The following is a 22,622-nucleotide window of genomic DNA, read 5'->3' on the forward strand; positions in this document are numbered from 1 at the left end:
TTTTTTTTCCATTGGCCAGTGTTTCATGATGTGCCACTTAGCACAAACACAGGAGATGGAGGAAAAATGGATGTCAGGTTTGGCTATGCTTGTCTGGTTTGCACAAGGCATGGTAGTGTGCAAACTGGATAACTGTCCCACCCAGGAAGCAGACAAGACCCAGATAACCAAAAATAAAAAACAGATGCATTCAATTAATACTACTAGACAGCTTGCAAACCCATAAAGTGACATTGTGCTGTGGTTAGAAGCAAGACATTAAGAATGATTAGTAAAATAGGAAATGTCATGTAACTAGTCCTGTGGCAGCAGGTGTAAGTTTCGGACTGGAGTAGAGATGGTCCTGGGTTCTAGTACAGGGTGTACAACTTTTGTTTTACTGTTGTGATATTGCAGTTTATATGAATGAACTGCAACATAGCCAAGTGTTTTCTCAACCTTCTTGTGACAATAGGTGTAAGTGTATGACTTCCCTACACATGGTCGTGGGTTGGAATACAGCATATTCCATTCACTTTTACTGTTGTTCCACTTTCCATTATAGTCACTCTCACTTATAACACTTGACATAATGGAGCTGATATGAATGATATATATGTATGAGGGCTGAGACACTAGTATTGTTAGTTATTTCTGTATATATCTGTGTATTATCACATTTATTATCAGCTGTATGACTGTGGCTATACTATGTACTAATTCTTGTTTCTGCTATCTGGAGTGCCATGGCCTTCACATTTGCCTAATACATACACAACAGCCTGTACATCCAATACCCTTGAAATAGCAACTGCAATTATGTGATGTCACACTGCTTGGCACTGTTGCACTCTGCTTACCCTTGTGCAAATGCAGTGCACAGAGGTGTGCACTGCTGAGAACTTTGTTTGCATGATGGTAAGCAGAGCACAATCATTTGTGTGCACTCCCAGTAAATGCAATATCTGGAATTGGCTGGAAATCATCATATTTCATTGTTCTTGATCTGTGGTATACATGGCAGGCATTTGTGCAGAAAGTGTTAGGTTTAGGGCAGAGAGATTGGGTGTCCAGGATTCCATGCACATAAGAAGCCATAATATCTTCATGGTTCCCAGCCTTCATCTCACCAATAACTGCGTACGATGCACCCTTCTTCATGAACCTCCATACACATCTTCCAGTGATGTGTAACTGAAGTGTGCCACCTTTGTCACAGTGTGCACTGTCACACAGTGTATTCTTTCTGTGGAATATACATGACTGTCTGATGGTGCAGAACACCAATCACATTGTCACAGCAGAAGCATGTGTGCTACCTGTTTTATTTATGTACACACTACATACCAAGGTATTTTACAGCATTAATGACATATATATCATTTGTGATAGTGTGGCTTGTGCCATGTATTTATCCAATGCACCTTAGGCAACTAGCCTGCATTGCCCATACTGCTGCATACAAGTATAGCAGTGTCCCGCCTAACACCTCTAGCAGATGTTACAGTGCCAGAACAGCATGCATGGTTATCCTTATAGAGTGTGGATGTTTCATAATAGTTGTTCAAGTGTGTGTGTGCAGGCTCATCTCTTATCACTCTCCATCACACATGTTATGTCAGAGGCAAGAGATTAGTGATGGTATTTCTCTGATATTGTCCATGATTGTGGTTGGTTCTTGTAATGTTTTCCATGATCCTTTACCTGTGGACACCTTGCTGTAGACCTCTGCTAAGGGTACACTCGTATTCAGACATATCAGTTTGCACAGCATCACAGTATGCACTGTACCCCAATTGCATGTCAGATCCCTGATAGATGTCCTCTGCATTATTGATGTAAGGATGCTTATCTCACACACACATCCTCCCTATTGTTATGTCACCTTGGGTGACAGCACAGACAACACATTATAACTGTACAGTCCATACTGTACCATAGAGGTATGTGTTTGATGTTGCTTTTACAACCATTTTCCATACATGCCCTCCTTTGCTGTACATGAGGGAATTTCACCTGTTCTCTTTCCCGGTGTTCATTCCTACAAGTCATCTGTGTGTCTCTATTCAATGCACACACTTCCCCCTGAGTGATCACTTTACATGGCAGTCCATGTCCTATTATACATCATTAAGACAGCTTCAGTACAGAATTCCAGGAATGGGTTATCTCAATACTCTAAACTGTAGGTACACTGTCCTGTACTGTGTTTGGTCCATATACTTCATATTCATAGCTCTCAACTGTCCAGATATTCCCAGGATGTCCAGATATTTTTCTTATCAAATTTGTGACTTTCTGACATATGACTGGAGTGATCTCTAGACTGATGTTACTCAGTATTACATACATTTGAGTCTGTACCTCTCAACTGTCATAATTTGTGCAGGATGTCCTGTTTTGTCTCATATTTGTGATCTTTTCCTCATACATTTTTGTTTTCTGGCAAATCATTGGCATGTCATTGTGGAATGAAATCAGAAACCGGTGACTGACATTTGAGTTTCAAACTTCATGCTCTTCAGAAAGTTCATGAAAATGTACAACCCATTTATTCTATCAACTTTCTACATTTGGAAGTGCAATATTAAACATCTGTCCCTATTTTTGGGTCTTTGTCCCCCCCCATTATGTATGCCTTTATCCACATATCTTGCTCAAAGAGGATGGCAGGTATGTTTGAGTTTCATTGTACCACATGTCTATGCAAAATCTATGTTGGCCTTTGTGGAGATGTGTTGCACTAAAAGATTCACAGCCATCTGTGAAGCCCTGGTAGTCATTGTGGCATTCTGTGCAAATCCATGGGCTGTAGGTGCTCTGCTTTAAACAGAATTGTATCCACATTTGTTTACACAGTTTCCTTGTTGGCAACTCTATTGCCAGCCACAAAACCTAGTGAGCAGTGCACCATTAATATACATTGTGTGCTACCATACACTGCTGCACAAACATGTAAACTCCGTCTAGGCTGTGTGCAAAGCCTACATGGAATTTCATGAATCCTGGGACCTGTCTTATTTGTATAGTAATAAATCTTGAAAGTCATGGAGAAAAGATAGCTCTAAGTAAAGATTTATTTAAATTAAGTACTTAATACTGGGATCTGAATAAATGAGAACATAGTGAATCCTCTGTATCTAGATTTTATAAAATTGCTATCCTGTAACTGTTGGACAATAGAAAGGTGTATAAATAATTTAATAGTTAGAAAACAATACATATTTGGATATATCTGCAGGTGTGTAGTACAAAATGTTGAATGCCATTTGGTTGCTGTGGAACTGATTAAAAATTAGATTGAATTCAATTTAGCTAACTAACAAACACTGGCAAAAATACTTGCTCTCTCTCTCTACAGGATCTATGGTAGAGCCAATGCCACTGATCTGATGTTTTGTGATTCAGTGAAACTGGCTGAAGTTTTTTGCATTCTGAATTTGTGATGTTTGAGATTTTGATGTGATTGTATGCCAATATGCTAGCTAAATTAAATATTACACATAACAGCTTAGCCTGTATGTGTAATTACTGAAAGGTTTTAGTACAAATAAGCCTTGGGTTAGTGCGGCTTTATATGAGTGACCCTGGAATAACATTTAACCGCCTTTGTATTTTTCAGCTGTTTGCCATTTCAAGTACATCAGCTGTACATGTAATAATCACTCCTCCTCAATACTTTCATCTGGATCGTCTCACCTCTCAAGGCTTATTTTGCAACCAATGCCCACCAGGTACTTATGTCAAATCTCACTGCACAGCAAAAAAGAGAACAGAGTGTGCACCCTGTCCAGATGAACATTATAACGAGGCCTGGAATGCAGAAGAAGAGTGTCAGTTTTGTGATGCTTTTTGCAAGGAGCTTCAGTATGTTAAACAGGAATGTAACAGCACTCACAAGAGGATATGTCAGTGCCAAGAGGGATACTACCTTGACATAGAATTTTGTTCTGAACATACAAAATGTTTACCTGGATTTGGTGTAGCAGCAAAAGGTTTGTAAATGTAACTCATTTTAATGTTTCATTTGTAAGATTTAAATGCAGTTTTCTAAGATGCTTGTCTGCAGCAATGCATTATAACACACATGTCTATAGAAATGTATTGTAAGGTGCATGTGTGGCAATGTAGTATAAGTTGTATGTCTATAGCAATGTATTAAAAGACACTTGTCTATGGAAATGTCTTTGAGGGGTCTCACTGGGTCCTCCAATTTCCCTCAGTTTCCCAAAAATATGCTCAGTCTTGTGAGCTGTGTGTGCGTGAGAGTGTTTATATCCTAAGAAAATCTAGCACTTACTGAGAGCAGGGAAAGGCTGCACCTTCCCTAAAGCAATAAATTAGATTAAGACACAGTTAAAGAATGAATGAATGAGTACTGTAAGTGCACAATGTATCTTTGATTTATGTCAGACAGAAAAAAAAAACATGTGGCTTATTGATTAAGGGATAGCCTTAATGCAGTTTTCTCTTAAGTAAGCAAAAACACAAAATCAGAAGTGTACTTTATTGAATAATATTTCCTACAGTTGGTTCCTAGCATGGAGTTTAATCCTTAAACAATGTGTCAGATGTTCATAGCTATAGGTTCATAGGTAAGTACTAGGCTAGCTGCCATTGAGGGCCATTTTAAGCCTAGCCGATCTCCCTTTTTGAGCACAAATTAACCTATCCCATTTGGTTACAGATTGGCCTTACCCATTCCTTAGTCAATAATTATATATTACTCCTAATGAGAATAATTTAGATCATACCATAGATAATTGGAGGGGACCTACACATGTGATAAAGCATTTAAAAGCTACCTATTTCCATTAGTAGTACAGGAGGCAGTCATGGGGTAAACTTTCTGTTTCCCATCCATATATCCAAACTAAGCTTGAATGTAGACAGGGATGAATTTTGTTTTATGTTGATGTGGATGGGGAGTGTGTTCCACAGCAGCAGCATCCTCTGTGATATACCTGCCCCTCCAAACCATTCTGTTCATGTAGCAGAAGAGGTTTAGATCCCTAGACTTTCTGATGCCTCTTGATTTGCTGATGTACAGTAAATCCATCAATATTTGGTTGGAGGATGCCTTGTACGGCAGACAAAGATTGTCTCTCAGAAGTCTGTTGGATACCAAGTATAGTGACAGTTCTTTGAGTCAGTCCATGTAGGACACTTTGTTTAGGCCTTAAGGTGCTTAAGGTGGGTGCTCCAGTTGTTGCACATGTCTGACAAATGCATGCCAAAGGAGGAATTATGTTCACTGATTGGCCTTGTGAAGGCTGAGTAAAGCTTAATAAACCAAACAGTGTTGCAGTTTTAGAATCTTGTCTCAAACAAGGAATGCATTTTTTCCATTATACAGAACAATATCATAATATCACAGCTTCAGCTCAGATGAAATAGCAGGTGATGTACCTTACTTATTATTTCTAGTAAACACAAATGCATCGTTTGTCTTTTTTTCCCAAAAAAGTGAATAAAAACATAGCTGATTGCTTTATGAGTGCCTACTATGAAGTCATCAAAATCTTAACATTGTAAGCATTCACACCACTGAGCTACTTGTTTAAAATAAAAATAAACTCTAGTTTATTTCTTTTCTATTTTTTAAGCATGATATTATCCTTATGGGTGACTGTAGTATTCATCACTTTGCTAAAACCTGGGATAGACTTAACTTTTGCTTTCCCAAATATCTTCTTAGACCAGTTGTACACTGTCCAGCCTAATTCAGCTCTGTTTCAGGATGCATACAAACCCTGCCTACATTGTTAAGCCCTACAAATTTTCACGTTCTGTTCTTCTTCCACACTTCCTTAAAGGCCTCTGGTTCATGCATACTTCTTTCCTCAATGTAGATTGCAAAGACTAATGGTTCAGGACTTGTATTTCACAACTTAACCAAATATTTTCTGTACTGTTTACTTTTTATCTTTTTTATTATTTTATTCTTTAACTGCAAATAGGGCCTTCTCAGTCCTGTTTCAGCAATGAGTTGGGCTGCAGAGTCAAATGTAATTAGAAAATAAAATTAATGGATCAACTGGCTCAGATCTTACACTTGTGGGTGTCTTTGCTGTACACCTAACCAGTCTGTGCCCTCTGTCAACCTTTCACCAGCATGCCTCAGATGTCCTTCCCTTTCAGTTTCTTGGATTTTCTCCATGTTTTATCCTTAGACCCATTACCATTCAAACAGTAAACAACTTAAATGCATTATTTCATATGGATGTCCAGTGACTGAGAGAGTTTACCCTAAATTCTGAAGACTTTTGACCTGTTCCAAACCATTCCCATTACTCAGGTTGTCAATGATTCCATTACTACTGTAGCATTACCTACTCCATGGAAACTACTGCTGATCCTCATATTCAAACCTTCCAGTACTGTGGATATTCTATTGTATAGGTAACCTCTGGAACAAATTGCCCAATTTCTTCACCCTTATCCACTGCAGATAAATGTTCAAAAGGCTTTAAATGTAATTTTCTTTCAAAGAAAATCTGAATATGTACAATAACTTAATTCAGCTTGCCTTTTCTTTTTACCTGACATATCAATAAATGTAGCTCTAAAGTCAAACTTTTCCCTAGTCATGTGGTTAACATATCTTTGTCTCTTTACCGTTTATTAGCCAAATTCATTACTTTCATGGTGTTTCTGTGTTAACTTTAGTATCAATTTATGTTTCATTGCTTGTTATTTCATATCCTTGCCCATAAATTTTACTTACAGTGTTGTTATGTTCATTTTTGCTGGATGCCCATTTCATTTATATCAGCCTTCATTTTATTACATTCAGTCCTTCTATATACATTGCCTCATTCTGTTATCAGTCATTGTTGCTAGTTCTATTTTGTTAGCTGTTTGGATATTACTTACTTAGACTATCTGCTTCCTTTCATTTTACCATGGTATCATGTAATGTAGTGTTTTCTATGACCGATGCATTATACTGTATAAAACAAACTGCTTTATATTTGTAGTATTTGGAGACTTTCTTTTTCAGAACTCCACTGAAAATGGGTCTTCCATTTTGAAATTCCTAATTAACAAATTGTTTTACAAACTAACAAAGAACCACATCTCTGTTGCTCATATTAAGAACCTCAATAATTAGTTCTCTTCAGTTAATTTATTATTTTTATTTGTTTAGACTTCTGAATTATTTCCAGCAATGTTCTAAAGGTCATGGTACTTCAACATCTCTTGTTGTTTTTAACTAGAAAACATTTACAAAAATTTAGTGCAAAAACATGTTGATTATCCATATAGATGTTAGCTGAGCACTTCAAGCTTGTGTCTGACCCTCTCATAATTCCGTAATCTGAAGGTGATGACTTGGATATTGTAGTAATGATGAAGTTCTGCAATTATTTTGAGAAAAAGGACAAGCAATGTGCTGATGTACAACAAGTTCCAAAAAGCTTGTAGACTGTGTAAGGGAGTGCAAAAATAATCAGTTTTATACCTTTCCTTTACAGTTATCCATTTTTGTAATCTTAAGACGAGCTCTTAACAAAGAGTAAAGAGTGGAATATTCCTTGCTATGTGGCCATTAGGTTGCAGACATACTTGTTTTATTTAAGGAACCTCGGGACCCTTATAACATTATTAATTCTGGTACTGGCCAAGCAGCATACAGTCTGATAACTGAGGAGTCTGTATACCTAACTAACCAAAACAACTAACTAACTAAAACATTTCCATGTGTGGAAATAGACTTAGTGGGGCTTATTGGCTTAGGCCTGCTTTCCACATGACTCTTTGGTAAGCTATGTTGATTTTCAGTGTGTGTGAGTGGAGAAGCAGGAGGTGTTGCCTTGTGCCCTGGAGGCTGGGATCTTTTAAAATGTGTTCTAGGTTTTAGGAGGCTTTGGCATTTTTCTTTGCAATCACAGCATATGTTACAGGCCTAGTAGTGTGTTATGGAGGTATGCTTACCATTGGTGGGCTGATGCGAGAGGTCTGCTTCCATGTTTATTTAATATTGCCATTTATCGTAGGTTATACTGTAACTTGATAGCAGGTATGAACAGATGGTTAGTATAAGGCAGTTATGACACTGTTATACAAAACCTAATGCTGTCAGAATGGCCACAGCTGGGTATGAGAGCAGATTGTTAATCCATGTTGCTAGGTGGTGGAGGAATATGACTGATTGCAGTATTCAGAGGTTGAATTATGGTAGACCCAAAAATGTATTGATGAAATATTTAGTGATAGTCCAAAGTTAGGTTTGATGGTAGATAATCCAGCAGTACTTAGTGAAAAGACAGAATTAGGTTTGGCAAGAATGTTGAATAGTTGTGATTTAACTATTGGATACTATCTGGCCACAGTCATTGCTGATCTTACTCCAGCTACATTCTGCTGGATATCAGTGAGCCTTTGATCCTTCTGTGACAGAAGCATAACAGTAGTTCTAATCACAGTATGGTTCCTGCAGATTAGGTTACAGACTCTTTATGATCAGTACTCTCATCCAAACATTGCAGGGGTGTAACTACTTGTAGCTTTCTCCTGGTAGGAGCTGTGGGTAACACATATGCAGGTCAGCATATCAAAGAGCCAAATTGTACAATGATCCAAACCAAAACTGAAGAGATTTCCACCAGAATGGAAACAGAATAATCCCCAGTATTTAATGTTATGGTAGCATTGTAAAATGTTTTGTTGAGATTCCAAATTTTTATTTTTTTTCTTTATAAGTGTTTCTCCTTTCTCCTCTCTGTCTGCTGAACATCAAGCCTTCTAGCCTCTCCCTGTTGAACTAGCATCTATTCATTTCCTAGCAGCAGGGAGTCCTCGTATTCAGATGAGAGCTGCCTAGCAAACCATCGTTCAGGTAGACATCAAGGAGTTTTCCCTCTCACTAGCATTGTGCTGATGACCGTATCTTTTTGTGTAAGTCCCTAACCCCACCCATAGATGGAGGTGGGGGGATGGTCTACTCACAGAGACTCACAGTACCCTTCCCCATGTACTTGCTAATATGGGCTTCCACCAAGTGGTGGCTTGGTGAGCCATAAGTCCACCTCCAGGATGCCTACTGCAGCATGACCCCCCCCCCAACCTCATCTGGGACAAGACTGTTGATCACCAAAGAGCCTGTGTCCTGCTTCTCATCTTGTGATTAGTGCTACTGTTTTGCTTCTGGTGAGAGAAGAAGCAGAGGGACATTGTATCACAGCAGCATGGAGCTGTGGTGGCACCAACACTACTAGTAGCTGAGTAGCAGCCATTTAGTTGAATCCTCCCTATTTATCATTTTTCATTTTTTTTTCATTTCAGTAACTACTGTTTGATTAGCTAATGTCTAACCTAAATTCAGAATATCTACCTACATATTTCATCCATGAATTGTCTGTCTCCTTTAGTAGTTGCCCCCTCAAGTGGTTTGCCAGTGCCCTGTATAAATGGAAGCACCCTGAGTTGACATTTTCTCTGCAAAAGCAACCTTGAAATTTCAACAACACCCAGCTGCACACAGGGCAACTAGTTTTCACTGAGAAGCACTTACCCCCAGAGTTGCAAACTATATGCTCCTGACTTTATATTTTCACCACACCAGTCTAATCAACAAAAAAGTCTGTTACAATGGATATGAAATTTTCCACTATCTGTGTTACAGCTTGGTGGATATGGACATCCTGAGGCAATGTAGAAATTGCCTAATGTTTACTGACAACCAGCTAATTCTAAAACAAACTGATAAAGAAATGTGAGAGTTGTATTTATACAATGACACTGGAGGCCCACTAAAATCTCTCCTAATGTCAGTCCTGTTAGTAGTACACAAGCTGCACCAGCAGACACTGTGCAAAGCAGACAGAGACCCACTTATGCTGAGGCAGTTAAATGCACCCTTCCTCAAACCCAGGAATTTCCTAGACAAAGCATAACAAATACCCCCACCAGCTCCAAATGCACTCTTTCAAAACAACACCCACATCACATACAACCACATATCATGGAGACTCCACTTTTAAGCCCATAAGTAAGCCACTACACCACTGAATATTGTAGTCTGTGTAGGTTCCATTGTGAGACAGATTGATGTCCCTCTCACCAGACTGAGTAGGTAGAGAGTCATGGTCAGTTGCTTATCAGGGCCAGGATCTGCCATATTACACACTCAAGTCACTGAGCCACACGTATCAGTATGAATCTGTCATAGTCAATATGGGTGAAGGTGATCTAAGATGTACTTTCCTTGACTATATGAAAAGAGACATTATAAAGCTCTCAGAATATGTATCCCAGGCTTGTATGAGCCTAGCATTGAGTAGCACTCTACCTTTTCCAAGGATGATGTCACAATATGAACAGAAGATGACTGACTTTAATAATTGGTTTAGTTTCTAGTGTCATTCTAAGGGGGCACAATATTTGTCAGTATTGAAAGAGATGATCAACAGACCATGCTGCTTTGCCATGGATGGTCTGTACCTCTCCCCTCTAAGCTTTCAAATATTAGCTAAAAAAATTTCCTCAATGTGATGATCGGGGAGAGATAGGCAAAGGCTGCCAGCCTAGTCAAATAGAATTTGATACATAATTCTATCAACTGTACAAATAAATGTAAAATACAGGTATGTTTTCTTGAGTGTAAAAAAATACTGCGAAATGTGGAACTGCAAAATATGTGACCACATTGCACTCTACTGGCCCAGTGAAGCATGTTGTGACCCTTTCATGTTTTACAAGTCTGCTCCATTGAGTCTGGATAAAGGTTTCATGCCCATTGTTTTAAGGCTAAAGTTTATGACCAGAATTTACATGTGGAAGGTGCTTTATTGCTCTGGTTTCTGCTAGAGTGTATATGTGAAATGTCTTGTATTGTTGTAAGTTTCTGAGCAGGTGTTAGATTGCTAAATAATGCAGTTTGTGGCCTGGGAACTCAGACCAGGTGTCAAGATGATGCAATACGAATACTGGGAAAACCTAAGTGTCAAAATGATGTAATTTGGGAGGGCCTCAGCAGAGCTGTTGGTTAGTGTTTTAAAACTGTTTTTCAGTTAGAGACTGTTAGCATTTTGACTTTGGACATCTAACTTAGCACTTTGCCTTTTGCTCATATGCAAGTTTTAGCACTGTGATTTCTTGTAGGAATAGTTAAGGCTAGTAAAGATTAATTAGGTATTTTTCTTTGAAATCAGACCTGTACTACTGTATTATTTTAACTTTCTGTGTGATCTCTGAACCCTTAGATATCTCTGTGGTGTAGTAGTTTTGTCTTGTGTTTTAATTATTTATTTTTAAATATTTTTAAAACCTTCTATCTGTGGCTGGTTTATGTAGAGATAAAGTATGCTTTAGAGTACATTATATATTTATAGTGTTTATTGTAATAAGCCCTTCCAATAAGCCTTGAGACTGATTAGCCATACTACCATTGGATTATAATATTACACAGTAATAATTGGACACCCTTTTAAGGGCCTTTTAGTAGCTGATAATTAACTGGTTGGTGGCAGAAATTACTACTGTATGGTCTGGGTAATAGGGGCACAGCTCGAGAACCTGTGCCAGCCTTTTCCAAGGAAAGCCTGCGTGGTTGTATAACCTCTTCTCAAAGTGTGTGTGTGTGTGTGTGTGTGTGTGTGTGTGTGTGTGTGTGTGTGTGTGTGTGTGTGTGTGTGTATCAGCTACCTGGGCAGAGACACGAAGTACTGGTTGGACAGAGAGAGTGCTGGAGGTTTTAGCTTGCCCAGTTTGGCTGAAACCTGGACCCTATAGCTGTGCCAGTGGGGAGTCTTATTGGGGACTTGGTGAGCAAAAGAGCAACCAACCCCAGACTGACTGTGATCTCTGTGTACACTTAAGGGAAATTGTACTTTACTGTGTGTATTAGTTATCCTTTCCTCTTCTTGGAGACAACCTCTCTGGTGTTAGTGGTGAGGATTGAGGCTCATTGCTTGCTGGGCCAGGGCACGGCTGTCACACTTTTCTATAGTGCCTTTTTTAGGCAATGCCAAACTGAAAATACTTCCAACTTAGCAACTTACTGCTCAACTCTAAACAAGTAAATTTACTCCCTACAAACTCTCCTCACCCTAAAGAACACTAACATCTATGCAGTTACAGAGGCATAGTTTAAAGCTGTGAGAGTGCCCCAGCAGTGCAAGGCTAATTATGCCTTCCACACATTTAGACCAACTATTAACAATGGCAGGGAATAAAGCTGGCGGTGTCTTGAAATTACATCAAAAATAAATATACATCAAGACTGGACAAACAAGATGATGCACTTAAGCCTCTCCACATCCAAATCATCACAGGCAAAATCCCATACCACTTTCTTGCAAGTTAGAGGTCCCCCTATATAACTGGAAATCTGTAACACATATTTAAGTTTACTGGAAACAGTCACCATCCAACCCAATACGTATTCTTGAGCAACTTTACCCTTCTATTAACTGGGAATCATCTATGACACTAAATGTGTTGGCACAGAGAACCCTGGATTTTATAAACAAACTCCCTGGACAAGATTGTCAATACACGAACCAGGGGTGCAAAAATACCAGATCTGGTCCTTAGTAATATTGCAAAGTGCCACACAAACCCTAGTGTAATATCCTTTCTGGTAAGGTCAGACCACAAAATGGTCTCCTTTGAGGTAAAAAAATAAAACCTGGAACCCCAGCTAACCCTGGAATGTTCAGGAACTACTCTTAAGGCTAACTTCCTACTATTATGTGATAACCTGGCAAAATTTCAAGCCCTCCTAAACCCTGAGAATACTGCTGTCTACATGGAATTGTTCACAGAAGCCCTATATTAGCATGTTAATAGCTGCACAGAGGCAGCTTTACCCAACAGAAGTCAGTACAGAACTAACAAAAAACAAGTCACCCTGGTTGGAATCATGACATCAGTGGGCTGTATAACAGAAGGAAGAAAATCAAGGGAAAAAATTGGAGGTGTAGCACCCAGCAGGATAAAAGCAATTTCATCAAATTAAACAACTCAGAGGACAAATAAAATCTACCAAAGCCAATTTTAGATCCCAGGCCAAGAGCAACCATAAGGCATTCTTTACCTATGTCCACGACCTCAAAGGCAATGCACAATTGTATGCAGAGCTCATTGATAATGCAACCACCTATACCAAGCCAGAAGGCTTAGCAAACCTACTGGCAGACAAATTCAGCTCTAACTTTACCCCCCTCTCCCCCAGCCTTCCCTCAGGAAATACCATCAAATATAACTTCCACTAGTATCATTAGCGAGGAGGTCTTCAGTGCTCTCACTAAGGCCAAAACACATTGCATCAATGGGCTGAGACAATATCTGTGGCTGCCGTTTTTCTTTTCTCCAAGCCTTTTGGTTTTCTAATACCCATGATGGGAATGGACCCCATGCCTAAGTCAGAGTATGATTTAAAGTTCATGAAGTTAGTACTGTTTCAATCTTTGATGTTAGCCAGAAGTGCTCTTCACAGCACCTGCAATATGCCCAGTAATGATTCCTGCATTTCATATGGGGTTGCATCTATTGGTAACATATCTAAATATGATTGCATATTCTTTTTTATAAGACCCGTTGCTCCTACTACTATTGGAACTCTCTGGGTATCTTTCTTCCACATTGCTCTATGACTTTGTGTCTCTCTGTATGCAGGACACTGTAGTCACTGGGCGTGACAGTTTCAATGATTGGTGCTACTTTTGTCTTATTTTCATGGACCACTATATCTGGTTTTCTAGCATCTGGATTTTGAACTGTTGGTAACGGGTGATCCCATGTGATGTAGACTTCATCATTTTCTATGATGCTTTGTGGCTCATGTTTCAAGTGTTTTTCATCCACTTCAATACCATAATGTTTGTACAATCCCCAGTGTAACAGACTTGCCATATTATTATGCCTTTCAGTATACAGTCCTGCCATTAGTATGTCACAACCAGCAATGAGGTGTGCAACTACATTTGTCTGTTTCTCCCACATGTTCAAAGGACTTTGTAAAACAAAGTGTACTTATTCAACTATCTTGGGCCGCCAGTATTAACCTTTTATCTCTTCATTTGAATTTGCCTTGCCTTAACTATTCCTGCACTTGATCCTGATCAACATGAGGTTCTACAAGAAGTCTTCTCCACATTTCTTGCCTTCTCATTTGGTCCATCACCTTATATTCTTTCTTTTGTTTCTTGGCACATTCAGTTGCTGCTTGATTTTTATCTATTTCTGGTTTGACTTCCATTCCTGCTTAATACCAATATGCTTCTGCAAGATTAAGCAGAGATTTGTTCTCCTTATGTTTCAAAACTTTCACTATGTTTGGGTCTTGTGAGGTCAGCAGATATGTGTGCAGTCCCACGATTGCAGATCTACACATGTAATCAGTTTCAAGGAGGCCCATCCCTCCTTCAGAACGGGGAATATATAATCTTGGTATGTGCTGATTTTTATAAATCATTTGGTGAGCATAAAGCATCCTTCTTGTTTTCTTGTCTAGTCTATCCAACACGTTTTGGGGCCAGTCAGTCACTCCAAAACTGCAAGCCAGGACAGGAATAGCAAATTGGTTTATAGCTTGAATTTTGTTCCTAGCTGTCAGTGCTGTTTTCAGGATTAATTTAAATATTCTAAAGTATTCCTTACTAAGTTTTATTTGCATTTGTTCATGTTTTATTATTTATCCTTCATCAGTTCCCAAATATTTATGCTGTCCTTTTTGCTCAAGTTCTTTTATATCACATTCTTGTCCCAAACCAATGTTTTCTTGGTACTGCAGTTTTCCTGCTTTAAAGGTTGCTTCTGCACATTTATCAAGAGCAAATGACATTCTTATATCATCTGAAAAAGTTTTGGCAACTTGCAGTTGTGTTTTCAGTTCCTCATCTGATGAGTTATACAGATTAAATCATCGACAAAGAGAAGATGAAAAGTCTTTACACTTTGTTGTTTTCTAGGAGCCAAATTATAGCCATGGCCTAAGCTGTTAAGTAGACAGCTTAATGGGTTAAGGGCAAGACAGAATACCAGCGGTAAAAGAGTCACCCTGGAATATCCCCATTTGAATTTTTATTCCTAGGATAATAATTTGTCCTTTATCATGGCATAATTGCAAAGTGGTCTGCCACTGTTTCATTGTCACTGTAATCTAATTGATCAGTGTAGGATATATCTTATACATTTTAAGCACTCTTTTAACCATGAATGTGGAATACTATCAAATGCTTTTTTGTAGTCAATCCTTGCCATACTTAGATTCTGCCCCTTTTTACAGTTCTCCACTATGATTAACAACAAATGATCCTTTTTTCCATATGACTTTCTTTTATTGCCCTTTTGTTCTATTGCCATAATTGAGTTTTCTTCTAAGCGGCTATAAACTCTGCATCAATTCCAGTGTATAGTTTATATGTCGTAGGAAGGCAAGTTATTGGTCTATAATTTTTAGGGTAGTTTTCAGGTTCACTCTTAAGTAGGAGCATTGTTTTTTTCTTAGTTGTTAACCAGGTTGGTGTCTGTTTGGGGTGCACATATAAATAGTTTTTACTCATGGCTAAATCTTTGTGCAAAGATGTTAATACTTTTAACCAGAAGTTAGGTACTGCATCTGTGCCTGGGATTTTCCAATTAGAGGCTGTTCTTAACTTTGTTTCAATCTCTCTGGCTGTTACTTCATCCGTTTTTATATCCTGTATTTTTAAACTTCTTATACTTTCTTTTACTTCTATCCATTTCCACAGGATCTTCATAAATACTTCTCCAAAATATATCTATTTCTTCTTGTTTAGGTGGTCTTTCAATTCCTTTTATCTTGTTTCCCATTTCTTTATAAAGCGTTTTTGGGTCATCAATAAATTGCTTATTTTGTACTTTTCCTTTATATTTATCTGTGTATCTTCTACGTTTTTCTGCCTGTGCTGAGATTTTTAGGTTATTTGTAACAGTGCATGATAAATCCTGATCTGTTCTAAAACTGAGCATTGCGTTTATCACATCTGTCTTTTTACATATGTTTGTTGATCTGTTTCCTCTTGTATACCCTTCTAACAGTGACTCTTCTTGCCTTAACTGCTTTACAGTTTTCTCTGTTCGATACTTCCATGATGATATTTGATTTCTCCCCTCCTTTCTATTGCATGGATCTCTATGGACAGTCCTAATTACTGTGTTCATTTGTTTTATCAAACTTCTGACTTTTTTGGGTTTCATTGACCTTCTGCAGTCTATTTCTTTCATTGATCTTAATACGTCTATCTATCTCTGTTAAATCAAGCAACTCTTTTCTTAGCTCATTTTCTTCTAAAATGAGGGCACGTTTTTTGTTTTCCATTTCCTGTGGGCATTCTATAGAAATTTCTATAGCATCTTCCTGTGGCACATTCTCTTCAATTTCATCCTGTGTCTTCTGTTGCTCTGTCATATGGGAACTCACTGGCCTATCACTCCTCAGCATTGAGTGCGTCAGAGTTTCCACAGTTTCGTGTTCTTTCCCTTACTGTCCAGCTTCAACTAAACGTTTTTACTGGTTTCCTGTGGAAGACTCCAAAGTATCTTCATATGGCGCCTGACCGATTGTGTTCTGTTCCACTGGTTTCCCCTTAATTTGGATGTCCTTTGTTCTATCCTGTTGTGGTGCTTTCTGAATTAGATTTTCTACACTGAACCCTTCACTTTGCAGGTACTCCATAACCTCAGTTTCTATTTCTTTAACTTCTCCATTACTCATCTCCTTTTCTGCTTTTCCTCTTCATCTTCTTATTTTTTGTAATGTAAAGTTTTCCATGTCCAGATTCTTTTGCCTGTATTTCTCTTCAAATATCTTTGGTACTGCTCTTTTTCTATTGATTAGTTTTGCTTCCTATTTTGCATGGATATTACACCATATTAAATCTCTTTTTCTTTCCCATGTCCACATTTCTTCTTCAGATGTTTTCTGATCTGGGGACTCATTCCATCATGCTGTGATGTAACCTGTGTTAGAACGTCTACACCAAATCCTTAACTTTGCAGGCACTCCATAACTTCAACTTCTAATTTTTTAACTTCTTTACTAATCTTCTTTTCTACATTCCCTCTTTGTGATATTATTTTTTTATTGTGAAAGTTTCTATATCTGGATGCCTTTGCCTGTATTTCTCTTTGAATATCTTTGGAGCTTCCTTCTTTATGTTGATTTGGCTTTCGCCTTTGCATAAATATTTCAGCATATCAAATCTCTCTTTCTTGCCCATGTCCATATTTCTTATTTTATACTTTTCAAAAACCTCTAGGTTTTGTTGTTTATATTTTCACACTTCCTCAGATGCTTCTTTTTCCAAACAGATCAAAGTTTCTTGGTCTATATACTGTTTTTTCACAAATCTGTTGTATTAATGAACATAATTTTTTATTTGAGGCTTCTGACAGTTTTTCTTGTGGAAGTATTTTTCTTTCCTCTAACTTCTTTCTTAATCTTTTTGTACATCTTGTGTATAGAAATTCTGGGCTTTTTGCATAATAGTAACAATACATAATTTCTTTCTTATCCTCTCTAGTCCACTCTGTCATCATTATGGCTGTTCTTTGGCCTATCAATTTTTGTGGACTGCTGCTTCCTTCTTTGTGGCCTGGCCTCATTGTAGGAATGTTTCCCTAGTTTGAGGATTCTGCACTGTCATTTTTTTCCATTCCTGGTACCAGGGCACCTACCAGATTAGGCACTTCTTTATCCTGGGTCTTGTGCACCTAGCTATCTTTTTTTAATTTTTGACCCATTTCTGTTCATGATATATGCTATATAAATACAGTCTATATATCAGTGTCATCTTGGTGAGATTTTGTGAAAAACTGGGCCCACTTTGTGAAGGTACTCACCTCAAGACGTGAAGAATTCAGTTTCAGCAATACTACTCTCCTTTGCTTGCTGACTTATCTTTCCATTCTGCCTTCTATATAGCACAAAACATGACCTGTCAGGCTTTCTAGACTCACTACTATTCAACTGTAGCTACGTAACAGGTTTCATACCTCACTAATAGAGAACAGCAAGTGTCATCCTTATGCACAAAGGCAGGCCTTCTAAAGACCCTGGAAATTACAGACTCATCTCACTAGTCTCATATACAAAGCCATGAAAACAATTATGGAAATGATCAATAACGACGTAGGAAACCACCAGACACTAGACTCAACCCAGTGTGGTTTAGTCAAGGGCAGGTCATGCCTATTCCACCTGGTGAACTTCTTTGAGAAGGAAGCAATGAACAAGGCCAAATGCCTCAGATTGTCTACTTGATCTGGTCAAGGCATATGACAAAATATCCCACTTGGGCATTGTTGATAAACTCAGGAGGTTAGGCATAAACCCTTATGTCACCCGTTGAATAACCAGCTGGCAGACAGACAGTACCAGAAAGTTAGAATTGATGAGTTCACCTCTACAAAGAGGCCTGTCATCTGTGGAATCCCTGAGGGATTGATCCTGGGACTACTCCTTCTTGACACCTGCTTATCTGAAGTCAAAGCCTTTGTTAAGTCCTCTGGCTGACCATACTTGTAGATGAGTGCAAATTAGGAGGACTCATAGAATCCCCCCAATGACACTAATGTTCTGCAGGAAATGCTGAGACAGACTATTTGGCGTCAGAGCCATGGAGTAAAACTAAATGCCAGGACATGCATAATAGTATCCTTCAGGAAGCCATCCACCCCTGTTAGATATTGTATTGACAACACACCCCTAAGCGTCAACCCAGTAGTCATGGACTTAGGGACACACATTGACAGTAATCTAGCCTTTGACCATCACATGTCTAAAGTAGTGAGGAAATCATTCTATGTTGTGCAATTCATAAACAAAGGTATGGCATCTACATCCAAGGAGGTCATTGTTCTACTATATTCAGCATTCATCAGACCTGTTTTTGAGTATAACGCCCAGTTCTCCCTTTAGAATGTACCTAATTAGGCACATCCAACAATTGGAATGTACAAAGAGGTTTCTTACTAAAAGAATACATGACATAAATAACATGTCTTACGCAGACCACCTCAAAGCCCTTTCCCTGTATTTTGTCTTCTACAGGTTGTTGAGGGGAGATCTATGCCTGGCAAATAAAGCATTGTCAAACCTTCTGCATATCTGCAAAACTATCAGCATCAGAATGACCCCTTTTAAAAATGTAAACCTTGCTTGTTGCATAAATAGGACCTGCTGGGTATGTATCCCTGAGATTACCCTTCTTTGGAACATGCTCCCCATCGCTGTGAAGCAGAGTTCCTTCCTAACCCAATTCAAATGAAACTTGGGTAATTGGATGGGGAACTCCAACCCACACATATGGCAAGTGTAAGGGCTCTATAGTCCAAGGCAATACCAAAACAAATCAGAGCCAGCACAAAGTGTGATTTAGCATAGTTTAATGCATAAACATAACAACATGGGTGAAGGGAAAAAAAAATATCCTGACCCCACAAACCAAACCGGTTTCGGCTTAATAGCTTTCTTCTGTGAAAGACAAATAGAGTACAAATTTTAGGATCAAAAAATCCTTCTTATATAGCCATAGGCAGGTGCCAGATAAACCTTCCCATTGGTTAATTTATAGATATTCATTTAAACCAGGAGGGAAAAGCCCCCCTAGTTTAATTGTCCATTTTTTGTCCTTAGCATTCAAAATGCTGTGCCAACCAACTTTATCTCTGCAATTTCCTATAATATGATCCATAACAGTAAATCTAAATACTGAAGTATTGTGTTTACAAGTGTGCTTATAAAGGGCATTGGATTGCTTAGTATGTCTTATTTCACTCATATGCTCCCCATGTCTAAATTTGAGAGGCCTAGAGGTTGGACCCACATAAAGCACAGAGCATGTACAAGTGGCCAAATAAATTACCCAACTTGTACTGCAATTAGCCAGAAAAGAAATATTATATACCATGGATGTATTCTTACTGCTGAATTCTCTGGTTTTATTTACCCTATGGCAATGCGAACAATGACCGCAAGGGACGCATCCCACCAATATATCTCCTGTCAATATTCTTTGGGTTAAAGCATTCCCCCTATAGTCTGACCTTTTGTAGTGATTGAACAGGGAGCCCAAAGTATAGCCTCTATGGAAGGAAGAGATTGACAGGAGATATATTGGTGGGATGCCATAGGGTAAATAAAACCAGAGAATTCAGCAGTAAAAATACATCCATGGTGTATAATATTTATTTTCTGGCCAATTGCAATGCAAGTTGGGTAATTTATTTGGCCACTTATTTGATCATATTATAGGAAATTGCAGGGATAAAGTTCGTTGGTACAGCGTTTTAAATGCTAAGGAGAAAAAATGGATAATTAAACTAGGGGGGCTTTACCCTCCTCGTTTAAATGAATATCTATAAATTAACCAATGGGAAGGTTTTTCTGGCACCTGCCTATGACTATATAATAAGGATTTTTTGATCCTAAAGTTTGTACTCTATTTGTCTTTGACTGAAGAAGGCTATTAAGCCGAAACTGGTTTGGTTTGTGGGGTCGGTATATACTTTTTTTCTCCTTCACCCATGTTGTTACATTTTTTATGCATTAAACTATGCTAAATCACACTTTGTGCTGGCTCTGATTTGTTTTGGTATTGCTTTGGTCTATAGAGCCCTTGCACTTGTCATATGTGCGGGTTGGGGTGATTTGGAGTTTGCTTTGTTGGGTTCCTGCTGTTGGCGTTCTGTGTGGCCATCATCTAGCACGGCAGGAGCCTACTTTTGCATTTTTATCGTGTTTGTGTCCAACCGACTGGATTTTTTCACTGCTTTGGCATAAGGGCATGGATTTTGTGGGAGTTTGCTTTGTTGGGTTCCTGCTGTTGGCGTTCTGTGTGGCCATCATCTAGCAAGGCAGGAGCCTACTTTTGCATTTTTATCGTGTTTGTGTCCAACCGACTGGATTTTTTCACTGCTTTGGCATAAGGGCATGGATTTTGTGGAGTGTGTTTCTCTTTTTTGCTGATACCAGACTTCTAACAACAACGGCTGGGTGATGCTATTTTTATGGCCCTGTGACTGGATGAAGGTACTGTTTCTGCATATGAACGGTTTATTTGAACTCATCCTTTTGTCTATGGGGAGGAATGGGTCATCTGCTGAACCTCTGGAGTTTTTTGACAATTGGTCGATGATATACTGTCTTGATTGGCCCATAAATTTACCAGTGTGAGGCATGGTATGTTTGGAATATTTTGCTGTGTGATTCTCATATTTTTTTTACTTCTGGTTTATTGCAAGTTCCTAGTCTTCATGTTTTGCACATTTTTGGCAGCGGTAGATTCGAGCCTTTTGGTAATTTGGGGATATGTGGTTCACTACAGGTACTACAGTAGAATCGAGGGATTGACCATCATGACACATTGCTCATGGGTCCCAGCTATTTATTTATTTGAAGGTATAACGGCTGCATTGAGGAATTGGTATTTACCAAATACATCTACCATTGGTTTCGGTAAATTACCTGCTCAAAATTGTGAAGGTAGAGGCTATATATTTTCTTGCTTTTGCTGATTGAATGGGACTTGGGCCTAAAGAATCAATGACACAGGATCAGAAATATCATGGTACTGTACTGTGCGGTTTACCTCGATGCTTTAATTGTGAAGGTGGAGGCCATCTTTTTGCTATTGTACATATTTTTATCAGTGAGCGAATTAGATTAGGGCTCACGGAACCAACGGAACAGGATTAACTACATTAATATACTGTACTGTGGGGTTTACCTCTGTCAACACTTTTTGGGACTGTTTGACTATTATGGACAATAGTGTGTGTTTGTCCTATGATTTTCATATGTACATGGTTCTGGTTTTTGATTCATGAACCTTGTGGGTTACTATTGTTGTATTAACACTGCTGCCATGCACTGGCATGATTTTTTTATTTTTCATTTTTCTAAAACACAGCATTGGATGAAGTGTGTGGCTGTTATAATATATGTGGTGCCAACTTCTCTTAACATTGTGAAGAGCTGGGCTATATAATGCATGTCTCTTATCAGGTTTTTCAGAGTTATATACATTTGTAGTGACTGAATGGGGATCACATTTATCTGGGCATTAATATGAATGGATGAGCTATGGACACTTAGCATCACCTAATGCTGCATGTTGTTTAGGGTTTCATAGCTAGTTTGTTGGCTCTGTTTACCTTGCATCTCTCTGGATCTTCGTATTTAATTTTTATATCCCCCTCAAGCTCTCCTGACCTGCCCTCCTGTAGGCTGCTGGCCCTGTATGTTGTCGAACACCCGTACTAGTCCAGTGCTGTGTTAAATGAGCTAACCAAATATTGCTGCGATCCCTGCTACTTGGGCCTCCCACCACTGTGTAGTGTACCCTGCCATGGAAATAGCTACAGGGATCCATGCAACATCCTCTTTTTAAGAAAATTCACCAAAGTGAACAATCTAACCTTAAATTCCTTAACCTCATTTCAGAACTGTTGAGTGTATGTTTCTGAACTGTAATTGTTTGTAGCAATATTGCCCCAGTACAGAGCTCAGCCACATGTTCTCTGGCAGCCTGTTCCAACTAGAATCCCCATCTTCACCTTGTCCTCCCATTTCTGTTCTTTCTTTTTTTATGCTACTCTCCGGTTCCACCATAGTGCCATTGTAAGGTTTGACCACTAGGTGGCAGTGCTAACCCTCTTTTCACATTTCA

At 38.7% G+C, this 22,622-nt stretch overlaps 1 protein-coding gene across 1 annotated transcript in view; it reads left to right on the forward strand.

The window, feature by feature from the left end:
* TNFRSF11B (TNF receptor superfamily member 11b) overlaps nt 1–22,622 on the forward strand; it is a 305,409-nt gene that overhangs the window by 99,900 nt on the left and 182,887 nt on the right. The window contains exon 2 of the mRNA XM_044066927.1: nt 3,602–3,974. Coding sequence (XP_043922862.1) covers nt 3,602–3,974 — 373 coding nt within the window. The remainder of the gene's footprint in view (nt 1–3,601; nt 3,975–22,622) is intronic.

The sequence above is a fragment of the Protopterus annectens genome, chromosome 3.part1 (genome assembly GCF_019279795.1).
Source record: "Protopterus annectens isolate FY-2018-M chromosome 3.part1, PAN1.0, whole genome shotgun sequence".
Classification (NCBI taxonomy): domain Eukaryota; kingdom Metazoa; phylum Chordata; order Ceratodontiformes; family Protopteridae; genus Protopterus; species Protopterus annectens.